We start from the raw sequence: 16,027 nt of genomic DNA, 5'->3' as shown, positions 1-16,027 counted from the left end.
GAGCCACACAGAGAAAACTGCAATGTTTTCAGGCTCCCACATGTTACCGCTGCCCTGGGAAAGGTGCCAGAGAAATGCCCAGCAATGGACTTTGGCCCAAGTACTGCTGAGAACATCTGGCTTCATTCAGTCCTAGGGCTGCACTATCCAGATGCCTGCTTGGGCCCTGGCAGGGCCACTAAGACCCAGCTAGCGAGGAAGGGTGCGGGTGTTTCTGCTTGGAGGGGCTCCGGAGGAAGAGGGCACTAGGCTGTGTTAAGATCCCAGATCTTCACTCACTTGCTGTGATAGTGTGAGCCCCAGTTTCTGTATCTGTAAAAACGAACGTATAATTCCTGCCCTTCCTTCTCACCACATCCCACTACAGGGAGAAAGCTCAGTATTCATAAGTACCAGCAACCAGGGCAGGCAATCTGAGACAGGTCATCTCACTAAAGCATTTCAGGCCCCAACAGCTCTGAAAACGGCACCTACGATGGGGCATCCCCCCAAATCACGCTGCCCCTTTGATAGCAAAGACATGGGCACATTGACCACACCCCTGCTCTCTGTCTCAAATGCTACCAGAAAACGGGGCCTGGCTGGGAACCAGGAGATGGGCAAGCATCGTCCCCTCTCTGGGCCTCAGTTTTTCCACCTGTACGGGGCACTGAGCTAGGTGATCTCATCGGTCTCTTTCTATTCCCTAAGTCCCCAGATTCCTGCTCGTTGGTGTACACGCAGTACTCAGTTCTAGTATGTAGTACTTAAGTGCTTAAGTGTACCAGAGCTGAAACCCTGGCTTGCCAAAAAAAAAAAAAAAAAAAGTTTTCCCATGAACTAATAAGGAGGAGACTAGACCATGTTGCAGTGAAAATGCGTGTTCATGTCTCAAGAAGGGCAGCAGGGCAGTGAGGAAGACGAAAGGAAAGCCTGTCGAGGTGGTGGTTGTCTCCAGCTACTGATGAGAGACCAGATCAGAGAGAGTAACTGACTTACCCAAGGTCACGCAGCCAGGAAGAAGGCAGCCTAGACTCTAGCTCTCTGCAACTTGGAATCTCAGTCATAACAATGCAGGACTTCGAGTTGCAGCCTGCATTAACTCTAAAATCGCACCGCCATAAAGGAGTGGATGTGGGTGTGGAGACTCCTGGGTTAAACCCGAACTATCTGCAAGGCTCTGGACCACACAAAGCTCTTTTTCCTCAACAACTGGTGGCTCTCCAAAGTCTATAACAGACAGTGAGCTACCCCTCACTTACTGACTGAGCACTTACTGCATACCAGGCACATGCTAAGCACTTTATGTATACTGTTTCTTCATTGATACTTCTATAAAACCCATTTTACAGTTGAGGAAACTGAGGCCCTGAGTAAGTGCTAGTAAGTGGCAGAATTGGGGTCCAAAAGCCCAAGACAGGAAGTAGATCGGGTAAAAGGGGTCAAACATGTGGTGAAAGAAAAGAATCTAACTACGGGTGGTGAATACACAATATAATATCTATATGCCTTACTGTTGAACTGTATACCTGAGACTTAGTGGATTTCGTTAACCAATGTCACCATAAAACAACAACAACAACAACAAACAAAGCTCCAGCGGGCTGATTCAGAGCCCGTGTCTTCTGATGCACAGAGCTACCTCTATTCCAGGAGGTGGTAATGGGATATATTGGAAACTGGATTAGAAAGCAGGAAATCTTCTCTCTGCCTGGTATGCTTTTCACAGCATGGGCAGCCCCTCGCCCTGCCCTCCCCCATTCTGCCTCCATCGTCCTCATTCTCTGAAGACCATGTCAAAACACCCCCTCCCCACAGGCAGGACTGACGACTCCCACCCTCAAGCCCCTGCCATCTCCTGCCATCACTGTCTGCCTAGTGTCAAAGTTAGCTACCCTGTCCAGTCTGCTGCTGACCTCTCCTCTCTTTCTTCTGAATTCCCCCTCCTCCAGCTCTCACACCCGACCTGGTAGCTCAGAGGTACAAGATGAAAGGATCAGGGATGCGGTCAGCCAGGAACCCAAGGACTGTCTCCTCGGAGCTGGGCAGTGTCCTGGCTGCACACACCTGTCCTTCCTTGAAGCCTTGGCCTCAGGGGCAGGGCTAAGGAAAAGGGCCACTGAAGGTGGAAGTCCAGGCATTCTGGGGCTGGAGGTCGTCTTGTGCAGAAAACTCCTGCTGGGGAGGCCCCGGGATGGTCTGAGGGACCACCCCGGGGGCTCCCCACAGGAATGGGCAGCTATGATGAAGCAAAGTGTTTGGAACCTCAGATGTTGAACCAACAAAGGGTGCTTAGAAGGTAGAAGGACGTGAAGTCTGTGCTCCCCGCTGATGGACCAAAGGCAAGCAGCCTTTTCTCATCTCCCCCACCCCTGCAAACCTTTATTATTTCTTGCTTCTGGCTGTCAGCAGTAACAAACTAAGATTAATCATTCACCCGCCTGCCCAGACCCAGACGTGCCTCCTGTTTGAAAACTCTCTCCTTTGCTACATAAATCAATAAGGGGAGAGAAGAAAAACAGCTCTAACAGAAATGTGCCCCAGCACCCCTGGAATATAGCCCATCAGCTGCACCAGCTCTAGCTATACCCAGCACCTTCCATTGGAGCCCCAGTAAGCATTTGTTGGGTGAAGACTGCCTAGCAGTCGGCACAAACCCACAGCTCTAAGCGGGAACCAGCTGGGTGTATTAAGTAATTCAGATAAATTGTGCCACCCCCTCCTCCCCTACTTGAAGAAGGAAATGAGGACTTCCCACCATCCTTAGGACCTAGGGGAATAGCACCTTACCCTAATCGCAGAACCCTTAACCTGGAAGCAAATCAAACCCCAGACGGTCATTCTACGGGCATCGGACGCTCACCTGTCATCCAGTTGCAGATACTGCTAGACACACCTTTGGTGTTCCTGACCCAATGCTGTCCACTCTGCTGTCTCCCTGGCAATTTCTAAAGGCTCTGGGAAAACTGGGAGGAGCAGAGACTGGCATATACCAAGCATCTGCTGTGGGCTGTGGGTGGGGCAAACCTGCCAAGCTGTATTACAGTCCCTCAGCAACTGTGGGGATTGGTTCCAGGACCCACCATGGATACCAAAATCCAAGGATGCTCAAGTCTTTTATATAAAATGACATAGTATTTGCTTATAACCTATGCAATCCTCTCATTGTAAATCATCTCTAGATTACTTATAATACCTAATACAATGTAAATGCTATGTAAATAGTTGTTACGTTGTATTATTTAGGAAATAATGACAAGAAAAAAACGCCTGTGCACACGTTCAGTAAAGAAACCAGCATAGGCCTAACTACATAGTGTATGTCAGCATTAACATACTTTTTTTTTCTATTTTCTTTAGTTGGTTGAATCCATGGATCTGAAACCTGTGGATACAGAAGGGTGATTGTACCCCTTACATCGGCTTTATGAGAGTGGTCTACATGGTTTTCTACGTGATGACTGGGGAGGTAAACTTGCTTTTACATAGCAGGTAAAAGATGGAACCAGGATTTGAACCCAGGTATCTATCCCTGGCTGCAGAGCCCATATTTTTCCCTCTGCCCTGGATCTCCCCCTGGAATGTCTGCCCACATGCTGCCTCTTCATCACCTTTTTAAAGGCTGCATAATCTTCCACTGGATGTATATACCATGTTTTCTTTATCCACTCATCCAGACACAAGTCAGCAAAACTAACAGTATGTCTTCCTTCATCCTTCATCCTCTAGCAAGAAGCACTCTTATATGCCTCACACTAGCTACATTTTAAGTGTTAGACAGCCATTGCCGGATCAGGACTGTGTTAGCGCGAGTGGCATGTTTGTGGGCACATGGGGGAAGGAGGCAGAAGTGGTGTTCCTTCCTTGACAGCACGTGTGGGGCACCCTGGTGCACTAATGGTTCTAGAATACAGCTCTGATGACATGACACACCCTGCTTAAAACCTTTACAATGTCCCTTGCCCTACAGGACAGAGCACCAGTTCCTCAGCCTGGCAACTAGGGCTGCACCTCCCCTTGGCTCCCATCCGTCTTCACTGTTGTTTTTATACAAGATGTGAAACTTCCCTGCCTCTGGGCCATTCCCTCTCTGCCCCATCCATCCTTCATATACCCCCTCTTCTGGTCCTTCCCCCTCCTTCATGGCCCTGAGCACTTTCTGCCGTGGGTAGCCCTAAACACATTGCTCCTCAACTTCAGATGGGGTTATGTCCTGAAAACCCGTTGTAAGTTGAAAATATCGTTAAGTTGAAAATGCATTGAACACTACGCTGTAGGATATTGGTTCTTCACCCTCATGATTGAGCACTTGCCTGGGAGCTGTGGTTCACTGCTGCTGTCCAGCATCACAAGAGTATTGCACTGCATTATCACTAGCCTGAGGAATTATCAAAATTCGAAATTTGAAGTACGATTTCTACTGAATGTATTTTGCTTTTGCAGCAAGCATCGTAAGCTGGGGACCATATATATATATATGAGAGACAGGAGTAAATGTCTCTCTTCCTCTCCAGATAGGAACTCCTGGAGGGCTGGAGCCCAGTAAATAACTGATAGTGAATAGGGCATAGCTTATGGGGGCCGAGGAAGGCTGCCTGAGTTGCAGCCTGATGGAAACAGGTCAGAACCCAGAAGCATCTCCAGAGGTCAGAAGCTGGGCTATGTCTGCAGGAAAGCTGTACGGTTTTGCCTCCAGGGATTTTGAACGCTGAAGGCCCTTTTGTGAGGGCTCCTTGAGGCCACTCTCCCCACTGGGATTGGGACTCTCACGGCTGGAAGAGAGCTGGGGCTGGGCCCTTGTCAAAGGAGAGGTGACATCCCTGCTGAGGCCTCAGAAGTGCCACTCTGTCTGTCCCCTACCAGGGATGCGCCCAGTGTAGGCTGACGCCACCCGGCACATGGGGAGTGAGGCTCTGGCACTCACCTTGCCTCCCTGCCTCCCAGCTGCAAGCCTGCCAGTCTTTGAAGTCCTGTTTCCCTCATCTTTTCCAGATTCCTGTTCAAAAACTCATGGAACTAGAACTTGCGAAGAGTCATTCGTAGTCCAAAGTGCCCGAAGAACATTTTTAATGAGATTTTTCAAGACTTTTCATCTTTTTTCCCCTACTGCCTGCCTTTCCAGACAGGAAACTATTAGAGTGTGACGTTTCCATGCCAACTTCTAAAGGCTCAACCCTTTGCTTCCCCAAGGCTGGAGTTAATGTACCCAGGGTCAGTGGTTGGTTCCAGGGCCAGTGTGTCTGCTGGCAGCCAAAAGGAGGCCTAAGGGCCCGCCGCCCTGTCAGGTCGGGATGCAGATGGGGAAGACGGAGAGTTCTGCAAGGAGGAGGGGACAAGGGCAGAGTTCAAAAGCAATTAGGCAGGATCTTGGTAGGACTGCTTCACAGGTGGGGGATGTCCACCTCGGAGGGCACTCTGAGAGGCAATGGGGTGGAACATCTTGGATCTCCATGGGTAGAGTGACCTTTGGTGGAAGGACACATGGGGGGTGGCTTGGGCTGGTGCAGGGAGATCTGTGTGGTCCCCACAGTGGGAAGCCGTCACCATCTCTATTGTCAGTGTGCTCAACTGTCAGCTGGGGACCCTTAGGTCATTCTCACTGGGAATTCTCATTGGGAATTCTCATTGGGCTGTCTTTCACACCCACGAAGCAAAGGCACTGGACCTGTCAGGCTGCTTCCGGGTTTGAAGGACATCTGAGGACAGACTCAGTGTTTGGGACAGGGTGGGGAGACACTGGGAGTCTGCTGCCTCTTCCCTATGAGGAGGAAGAGGATGTGACCCCTGCCCTAGTCACCCCCTGAAGCCGTCCTAGGGCAACACGCAGGCCTTCTAAAAGGACATGCTGGGAGGCATGGGGTAGGTGAAAGTGGGGTTTAAGCATAGTGCCTGAGCGCGGACCCTGCCCTTCAGTAGCCCCATCACTAAGAACTGAGTCTCCACTCGCCTGTGAGGTACGAGCCCGTCCACGGCTCTTCTGCACCTCCAGAGTTTTGCCTGGGCTGCCCCTCCACCTGGGATCCCACCAGCCGTCCATGCCTGGGGAACACCTACCCTCTCTTCAAGGCTCAAGCGCATCTCCTCCCTATAGCTTCTCCAGACCCTCTGTGGCAGGGACTGCCCACCGCCCCATGTGAGGCTCTCAGTGCAGACCTACGTGCAAAGAGGCCTGGGCTGAATGTGCCAGACCGTGAGCGCCACAGTCTGGGTTGGGCTGTTCTCACCTCGGCTCTCTCTGCTGCCCTGCCCGGTACCTGGTACAGAGGGCTCTCACAGATGTCTGCCGAGAGAAGGATAGGAAGGGTGGAGGGCCCTCTCCTCTGAGGCCAGACTCCCCCAAGTCCTTTCTCCACCCTGGAATACTCTCCACAGCAGGATCCAGGGTTTACAAGAAAACATAGCTGGAATTCCAATGTCAATTTGCACCATGCTCCTGACAACACCTTGCATGGGGAATGCCACCCCCCATCCCGCCACCGCCAGGCAGGCCTCGGGAATCAGAGACCCCACCCTTCACATGCTGGATGGCAAAGCTGGCACTTGCCCCAAGCAGCTGGGAAGTTCAGTCCTAGTTCCACTGTGGTCAAGGTGATTAATGCCAGGTGTCACTCCCTGGCTAGTAGCCAGACTGGTCATCAGGAACTGGGGCTGCTTTGGGAAGCAAGCCCACCTCCCTTTAGTTGGTTGCCCCGCCTAGCCACAGGCTAGCCTAGCCCACACCTCCCTGATTTTGGGCTTCCTCAAGGGAAAGATGACCAGGTAAGAACACTCCTCTGGCCTTTGGGATCTAATAGCTCTAGACAAGCATGCAAAACTAAACCCTCCTCCTCCAGCATCTGTGGGCAGAGACCAGTCATCCAAACTATGCCCGACAGTGAAGTTTCTCATCCCGGGTCTTGGCACAGGCTACTGGGCCATACTATCAGCCTCCTCCACCTCCTCCCTGAAGACTAGGATGAAAAGGGAATTATGCTCTTGGAACTGATGGAAACATTCTTCTGGAGACCCACCTGTGAGGTGGCATTGGGCCTGTTTGAGCAACAGCAGGCCCGCTGCACAGGGGATTGAGAAATGGATCCTACAGGTATTATTGGTAGTACTTCTGTAACTGGCTCGAGATTCCTCATGTGCTCCCACGTTGGTACCTCTGCCCTGATATGTCCTGAGTACTCGGAGGCTGTTGTTCCCTAGCAGGCAGGGCTGCGTTGGGTTTACTGTGGGGCCCCAGTGTCCAGGGCCTCAGCACTTCCTCAGTTAATAAACAGGAAGCTTGATGGGGCCCTGACCCTTAGAGAGGCATGGGGCACACGACCCGTCTTCCTTGGCGCATTCAATCAGTCCTTTTGGGAAGACCCCTCTGGCCAGGCCCCAGACGACAGGATTCCTGGAGGAATTAGATTCCCTGAGGAACTCAGAGGCTGCCAGTGTGATGACTGCTGTACCAAGGAAGCCCAGAGGGTGGGCAGGCTGCTTGCGTCAGCAGGGAAGGCTGGGGACAAGGGAGTCCCCACTCTGATGACACTGGCTTCCTTTACCTCTCCAATCCCAGAAGAGTGTGAATCACCTTGCAATGCACCTTGAGGTGGGAAGGTGGAGGTCTAGAAGCATCACTCATGGGCATCTGGGTTGCTAGGTTACCACAACAGCAAGGGAGGGCAAGAGGCTGCACGGAGCAGAGGAAAGTTGAGGAACTCTGGCCCCTGTTAGCAGGGCCAGCAGTGTACACCTGTTCCCCACCACAGCCCTCTCCTCGATCCAGTGAGAGCCCTTTCTCTGGCTTTGGCCACCTCCCAGCTCGGTACTGGTTTAGCATATTGAATTTTCCTTGGCTGCGATCACTGAACTGGTTCTTTAAGCCATAGAGTCTGATGGCGGACAATGAAGTATATTGGTGACAGTTGTTCCAAGTGTCCTCCTAGCTGGTTAGAAATTCCCTCCACGACCTCCCTGGCAAGCGATTGTCCAGCCCCTGGTTGCACACCCTCAGTGATGACATGCTCACTACCTCCTGAGGCAGCTTTAGATCACTCTAATTCTTCTCAGCTCTGACTGATAGAAAACTCACTGAGCTAGGACCTACTGCCCATAACCCCCCACCTGGGAGTCTCCGACCACACCTGTGCCTCCTGCCCAGCTAGTCCTTGAAAGATTGGTGGTTCCCACCATGTGGTACACATCTCCCTTCACCAGGTGGACTTTCCAGGGCCTCTTGTTTCCTGCCCAAACTGCTCTGCAGTTTGTCATTGTCCTTCTCAGAGCAGAGCCCAGCAGACCGAGTAGGGTCTGTACTGAGCAGAGAACGCAGGCCAATCGCTGTTCTTGGCTGCGCTAATCCCACCGTCTACGTGGCCGGCCTACACAGGGTGCTCCTGCAGCATCCCAGCAGGCCCTCTCTCCATCACATGGCCTCTGACAACGGTGAACGGAGCAGAAAAGAAGCGGAGAGGCCGTCACTCACTGTTCCTGGTGGTGGTCTGTGCTGGCCGAAGGGCCTGGGTCTTTATACCCCAGCTCTGTCACTAACTCTCTGTCTGTCCTTGGGAAGTCCCTCTTCTATCTGGGCCTTAAAAATCAGACCTGCCCAAACAGCAACCTAGCACACAAGGAAAGGTCATTTGTCATAGTGGTCGCGGGGCACACTGGCCAAACAGTTGGTCTCGAGTCCTGGCCCTACCCTTTGGGCCAGCCATGTCCCCTCTCTGTGCCTCTGTTTCCTCATCTGCGAATTGGGGACACTATGTTTCTTATCAAAGGGCTGTTGTGAGGTTTGAGAGGGGGATGAGGTATGCTAAGAGCTTCATATAGGCCCTGGCTCATAGCAGATGTGAAAGCTATTCTTGGTTATTTAATATAAATCTTAGAAAGAGGCCCCTCCTTTTCTGGAGAGGCAGAATAGAACATAAAGACTCCTCTGTATCCCAGGAGAGTGAGATCAAATTGAAAAACCAAGGCTTGAAATAACTTGTGCTGGCAAGTTTCCCGGGGGGATACCAGCGGGTCTTTCGCCGCAGAGGAGAGAGCCGGCCACACTGCCCTTGAGGCTGCGAGGAGATGGTTGGGGTGACGAGGCTGTACTCACTTCAGGGACAGGGAGTAGTCGTGCTTGCTGGTCTGGCTATTCCGGACAAGGTAACTACACTCCTTGCAGAGTCGTAGCAGGTTCTCGGCGTCTCCTCTGCTGATGGCTCCGTGATACCATCTGGGGAGAAGAGACAGGGTCAAAACCCCAGAACAGGACCCCCACAGCTGACACCCTGAATCTGCTCCTCACACGGCAGTGGTCACATCCCAGGTCTCCTCATGACAAGGCAGGTCTGTGCACACATGTGCGCGTTCAGTAATTTAATGGATACCAAGTGCCTGCCAGATCCTCGGGATCCTGGGGAAAGGACAGTGAACAGACCCCGCAGTCTCCTCCCCCACGGGGCCGACATTCTAGTGGAGGCGTTATGGAGGAACACAGCAGGGCTGTGTGATTTGGAGTTCGCGATAGGGACTGCCATTTTAAGCAGTGGCCAGGGAAGCCTTCCAGAGAGTGACATTTCATCATGAGCCTGAAGGAAGTGAGAGAGAAAGCCACAAAGGACAGAGGCTGGAAAAGAGCATTCTGGCAGAGGGAAGGGCAGCAAAGGCAGAGGCCCGAGGCAGGAGTGCCTGCTGTGTTTTAGAAGGAACAAAAAGGCCAGCATGGCTGGAGTGTGGCAAAGGGGAGGGGCTGGCAGTGAGGCCCAAAGCAGGGCCAGGTCAGGAGGCCTTGTGTGCAATTTGAGGACTCTGGTTTTCTCCATCTGAGTGACGCTAAAGCCCTCAGTGGGTGCTGACGGGAGGGACACGTGCTGATACTCTGACATCTGCAGGACAAATGGGGGGGGGTGCTCGTCACTCAGGAGGGTAGCCACCCCAATGCTCCTGCTCAGTGAATCTGGCATGGACCGGGCACGTGAGCATCCCGGCATCGCTGTTTTGGGACACCACACAGTGAGCAGCAGAATCAGAAGTGAGGGGTCCAGTGGCAGAAAGCCCGACCAAGGCCCTCGACTGCAGGACAAAAGGGGAATCGTGATTAGAAACGTTGAAGGTAAAACTTAAGTAGAAGAGGGAAGATCCTAAGACACCAGCCAGTGGCTACACTCAGAACACGTTTCTATTTACGTTATGGTCTCTGAGAGATGAGGTCAGTGGGAAGGTGGTGAGAGGTGGCGTCAGAAAAAGACCCAGAGGTGCCAGATGGTGAGGCTGGATCACGCTTTGGCCACAGAGGCACTTATGGCTCTACCACAGTCCAGGCAGGTGGTCTGGGGCAAGAGGCCTCACCCAGCTGCACCCATCAAGTTAGGAATACTCCACCCATTTTAGGGTTAATGACTAAATGGGATAACGCAAAAAAGGGCTTACATAGAGCCTGGGGTGGGTAAGTTTCAATGAGTGGCAGCTATGATCATCAGCGGAAAGAGGCAAAACTGGCAGACAGCCACGGCTAAGTTCTCCAACTATCATTCTTCCAGGCTGCATTTTAAATGCCCAGGTTTTAGCGGGACGCCGCCTCCTGGTCCCAGCCCTACAAACAGCACCTCTGAGCGTTCGGTTACAGACATTCTGCTTAGAGAAACACGTCACACTGCTTTCGCCGTGCACTTTCTGCCATTCGCAAGGTAGCAGCATTCTAAACAGTTGGCAGCAGTGGTGATGATGTAATTATAATCTAAAAAGTATCGCTGTCCAACGAGCATGTGACCGAGTCACTGACCGCCCAGGAGGTGACCACTCACGGGTCAGCCCGAGGGCTGGACATCTGAAGGGCAGCCAAGAGAAAAGGTAGGGGAGTGTGCAGACCACAGACCCACCTTCCTTTTTACAAACTTACACAAAAATGGAGAGGAACATGAAGTTAGGGACTACGTGGGCTGCCATAATTAAGACACTTTCAGAGGCGTGAAGGCTCAAGGTATGCTTTAGAAAGGATACATTGATTGTCATTGGGAGAAATAGATAAGGATGAAGCTGATTTTAGAAACACGAGTTAACAGATTTGGCAAGGTTGTTTTCTGGGAAATTTCACCTGTGTAACACCCCCCCTCCCCCCAGTGAGCTGATAAAAACATTGTTTTATTAGGAAAACAAGTCCCAGCCATTTGAAGCAGAGCTGTCCTCAGGGAAAGGCCTGGAAGGGGTCTCTGGGGAAGTGCTGCCTGCCATCCGCCCCTCCCTGAGCACAGGGCTCTAAGAGGGGGTGGCGGTTGGGCCTCCCAGGGGGCTTTCCTTGGTGGGTAAACAGGAAAAGCGGCTGATTCCTTCCCCGACTGCTCCAGCTGATCCATACGGAGAAAAAGGCAGGAGAAAAAGGCAGGGAACTGGGAGGGGGATAGCCACTGGTCAGCCTGTCAGCAGGAGGCTGGCCACCAGCAAGCTCTTCCTGGACTGAAGAGAAGATTCAGACAGGAGGCCATCTAGGGTATGTGCTGGACTTTGTGCAGCTGGCCAGAACCATGAAGATTAAGGCTCATCCATTGCCATCCGGCCCGTCCAATATCCATTAGCTCATCCAATGTTTGCTCACCACTTACTCCATCCTTGATCTAATGGGGCTCGTGCAGGGAGATGGAGAGTCAATAGATAGATTCAGGAAACAATTTCAGATAGTGATGAGTGCCATGTAGGAATACTGCGTTTGCGATAAGGCAGTGATGGGGGTGGGGAGGTGCCCACTTTGGGAATGGAGGCCCCAGAGAAGACGACATCTGACCTGAGACTGCGTCGTGAGAAGAAGGCAATCATGTAAAGAGGAACAGCAGGTGCAAAGGTCCTGAAGTAAGAATGAGCTCAGGGTGTTCGCAGAGCAGAAAGGTGGCAAGGATGATCTGGGAATGTGACCCTGGGGAGTGGTATAGGTCAAGGGTGGAGCGGGAGTTGGGACCCAGTTCTCTGAGGCCTTGTGGGCCAAGGGAAGAAGTCTGATTACATTCTAAGCATAGCGGAGGGCAATGAGAGTTTTAAGCCGAGATATTGCTCTAGATGATCTTACAAAAGCTCACCCAGGCTGCCCTGAAGAAGGCCCAGAGGGGAAGCAAAGCAGGTCACAAGTTAGTAGTCTTCTGCAGCACTCCCGATGGGAGGTGGCCATGGAGATAAGAGGAACAGATGGATATGGGCTGTATTTTGAATGGAGAACTGACAGAGCTTAGTGATGCATTAGATGCTGGTATAGGCAAAAGAACAGACTCATGATGACTCCAGGTTTGTGGCTTGAGTAACGAGGTAAATGTGGTACCATCTATGGTGGTGGGAAGCTAGCAGAAGAGCAAGTGTCTAGAAGCTTAGGAGCCCAGTTTGGAACATGTTAAATTTGAGATGCCCATTTGTCAGCCAAGTGGAGATGTGAAGAAAGTAGCTAGATACAGGTGCCAGGAGTTCTGGGAGAACTGTGGGCTGGGGATGCACACTGGCGAATCACCACCAGGATGATCCTGAGGAGACTGCCCAGGGAGAGCACGTGGCTGGAAACCGAGCACCGGAGAGTCCAACCTTTAGGTCAAACTGAGGGGAAGAACCAGCAGCAGGGAGGCAGGAGAAAAACCTGGAGCACAGATCTGAGAAGGAGGGAGCTATCTACAGTGCTGACTGCCAGAGAGGACAGAGGAAGTCACCTGGTGACCCAGGCAGAGAAGAGAAGCAGACTGTGGTAGGTGAGAGAGAATGGGAAGTGATGGAAGGGAGAGACAGAGCTGGCGTTCTGTGGGGACTGTCCATCCATCGAACAGCTATTGACCGAGCACCTGTTATGTATGTGCCAGGTACTATTATAGGCTCTGAGGATGCAGGGGTGACACAGATGAGTTCCTACCCTCACAGAGCTTAGGTACTCAACAGCGGCAGGAGCTAGGATAGGTTGGTCAAGATTATTTATCTATTAACTTCTAAGAAGTTTGTGACTACGACATGTTTGCATGCTGATGACAATCATGATGCAGGACCAAGTGGGCTGTTGGCTGCCTCCAAGAGGTTTTGGGGGGGCTCCCTTGAACACCTGAGCAGCATTTCCATGGTCCCTGGAGGAAAAGCAGGTGGCATGGGGACCCAGGCAGATGTGTGACTACCTATGCTCAACATCCCGTAAGACACAGTTCTCAACACGTCAGTGCCCAGCTCCTCTCTCCCAGGGGCTGGAGGAGAGGTTGGGACTTGGAGGTGCGTTTAAACTCTAAGGCATCATCAGCCAGGTGGGGGATTAGGCGATCCTCCCTGTCTGGGTCACCAGGCTCTGCTGGAAGGGGGATTTTACCCAAGTGCACCTCTCGGTGATGAGTCAGGGCTTCCGACAGGCCAGAATAATCCTGGGAAGACGAGACAATGGGAAGGGAAAGCCAGTCATGACTCCGGACTTGGCCGAGGGCCTCGTCGGGCGGGAACGGGAAAAGAGAGCGAGCAGGACTGCACACGAGGGGCCCCGGCCTGATGAAAGCTCGGCCAGGAGATGGGAAGAGGGTTGGCCGGGCCACTGACCCGGGGCAGAACTAGGTCAGAATGCATGCTAAACAGCTCCTGGCATCTCTGGATCACATTTTGTTTGTTGATTAAAAAGTGCACAGTTTGATCACTTAATTTGCATGGCTGTGAGAAACGATGAAAACAACTCCTACTGGGAGCTCTCCCCCCACCATGTGCTCAGTACAGAAGGCGCGGGGTGGGCACAGAGGAGGCTGCAGCCTCCCGAGATGATAGCACATGCTTAAAACGGGCGCATGAGCACATGACATCATTGGAAAACCCTGCATCCTGCTCACCGGGCGAGCATTTCCTGCGAGGGACGCACTGCCGGCTGTGCTGAGACCAGAATCCCCAGGGTGGAGACTGATATAGTACGTGATCCACACAGAACAGTCCCATGAGGAACCGGCTTGGTGTCAGCTAATCTCTTGGCCAACAGAGTACCTGCTCTGTGCCAGAGTGTGCTAAGGGTGGGGGATGAGTGTGTATGAGGGGAGGGGAGAGGGGAGTCACAGGGCTGGGATGCAATTCCTACCTTTGCACTTGGAACCCTGGGATCCTAGCCAAGGATCTGCATCTCTTAGAACCCTGATTTTCCCACTTGTGTCATGGGATGACAACCCACTTTACCACACATTTGCTTAGTAAGAAAAAGATGATACGCCTGAAGGTACCAGTACAAGATCCAGGACTTGCATTGTCAAGCTCCCGGAGAAGGTCAATCTAGTCCAGGTGTGTGCAATGGTGAAGAATTGAAAAAGCAGTCTGGGGACAATTCACAGAGTGAGTGGCAGGCTCAGGAGATGGGACTTTATCCAGGAGGTGATGGGAAGCCACTGAAAGTTTCAGAGCAGAGCAGGGACCTGCACACATTGAGACCCTGGCAGAGAAAGGAGATGGTCATCACCATCAAGGGGAGAGGCAGACACAGGCCTGACCAGCAGTGCTAGGAGGAGTGGGGACAGAAAGGGGCTGAGAAATCCCAAATCAAGAGCGTCAACTAATACCAAGCAAATGTGGGGCGAAAGCGTCACAAGGTATAAAGTGTTTCTAATTTACGATTAGGAGACAGGATTCAGTATACATTTTGCTATTCAAAAACTCATTTGCTGCACGACAAAACTAGAAACTGGGATGTGAGAGAGGTAAACTGTGTGGACGATTTTGCTCTCCCTCCTACTAGTCATCAAAAGGGAGGCGATGCGGATGGACAGAGCAAGCACCAGGCTAGGAGTAAGGAGACGCGCGACCTGATCCTCTTCTGCTGTCAACCTGATGGTGGCCTTGACCTTCTCTGAGCCTCAACCTGCCCATCCGTACACAGGTGTGGGGCAGGGGGCTAGGGGGGTAGAGACTAAAAGATCCTTATAGCTCTAACATTCTCTCCGTTTGTGAATTTTTAAAACCAGATAAAGAAAATAAAGGGAAAGACCAATGACCGCACAAACTGGGAGCCGAGGTTGGGCTTTGCCCCCTTATAACTTACATTTGCTTCTCCAGCGGGACAGCAGGATCCACTCTTTCTCCCAGGATCCCACAGAACTCAGGGCTCCCGTGTTTGATAGGCTTGAAGCCCCCTCCGGGAGCTCGAAGCTGGCGCCGCCGGTCCCGGGAAGGTGAGGGGGACGACTGTCGTTTCTCGTTGCCGTTAAACTGGGCTGAGGGAGAGAAAGAGCATGGTTACCTGGAGCTCGGCCTGAGGAGCCACTGGGTAATAGTCAACTGTTCTTGCTGGGGCTTTACAATTTGCAAGCAATGAACAAACATGGCTCAAAAGATTTGGGCTCCCAAAGACAGGGTGCACTGTCAAACCAGGCAGTGTTTTCAGTGGGCTGGTTGAGTGTCCAGAGGCCACTGAGCTCAGTCTTATCTCCAAAGGATGCCCCTCAAAGCCTCCAGCAAGGAGGGAATGGCACTCCCGTGGGGGCTCAGTCCTCTGGACAGTTCTCAGGGGAGAAAGTTGCCTCTCCTTCCCCCATTCTCTCATCCCACGTGGGGCCACACTGGCCCCACTTTTCTCCTGGGACAACACTAGGGAGCTCCAGTCAGGGTCACGTGGAATCCCCCCACTCTGGATCTCTTCACTCAGTGCCCCCTGTGTGGGTTCCACACAGCCAGCCCTGCCCTGGACCCAGCCCTCCAGTGAGGCTGGACAGTGCACGGCACGAGGGACAGGCCCTCCTATGTGCCTTCGTCTCAACTTGGGCCTCCAAAAGCGCTGTTCACCCCTGTGAGCTTGAAGAAGATGGCTCTTGGGGGCGGATACCCCAAAAATACCCCACAAAGAGCAGAAAACACTGAGCTGAAACTGGAGTTGCCTGAAGGGTTCCTGGAGACCAGCTAGTCCACCTTGCAAGTTCTCTCTCTGAGCCTCAGTTTCCTCCTCTGAAAAATAGGAATAATGACTGCACCCAGCTAGTGGGGATGTTGTGATGATACGATCAGGTGACACACAGAGACTTTAGCAGACTGCCTGGCATATAGCCTGTGTCGATCAATGTTATTATAAATATTTACTTTTACTGTTATCATGCCCGATGTGGACACGGTACTAGGCACTTCA

General features: G+C 52.2%; 1 protein-coding gene across 1 annotated transcript in view; it reads right to left on the bottom strand.

Moving 5' to 3' along the window:
- SHB (SH2 domain containing adaptor protein B) overlaps positions 1–16,027 on the bottom strand; it is a 128,120-nt gene that overhangs the window by 14,096 nt on the left and 97,997 nt on the right. Inside the window, exons 4-5 of the mRNA XM_016146261.2 lie at positions 14,951–15,122; positions 9,059–9,178 (exon numbers count right to left, since the gene is read on the bottom strand). Coding sequence (XP_016001747.1) covers positions 9,059–9,178; positions 14,951–15,122 — 292 coding nt within the window. The remainder of the gene's footprint in view (positions 1–9,058; positions 9,179–14,950; positions 15,123–16,027) is intronic.

Source organism: Rousettus aegyptiacus, unplaced genomic scaffold, assembly GCF_014176215.1.
Source record: "Rousettus aegyptiacus isolate mRouAeg1 unplaced genomic scaffold, mRouAeg1.p scaffold_m13_p_3, whole genome shotgun sequence".
Lineage (NCBI taxonomy): Eukaryota > Metazoa > Chordata > Mammalia > Chiroptera > Pteropodidae > Rousettus > Rousettus aegyptiacus.
This window is presented reverse-complemented; position numbering and strand designations above follow the sequence as displayed.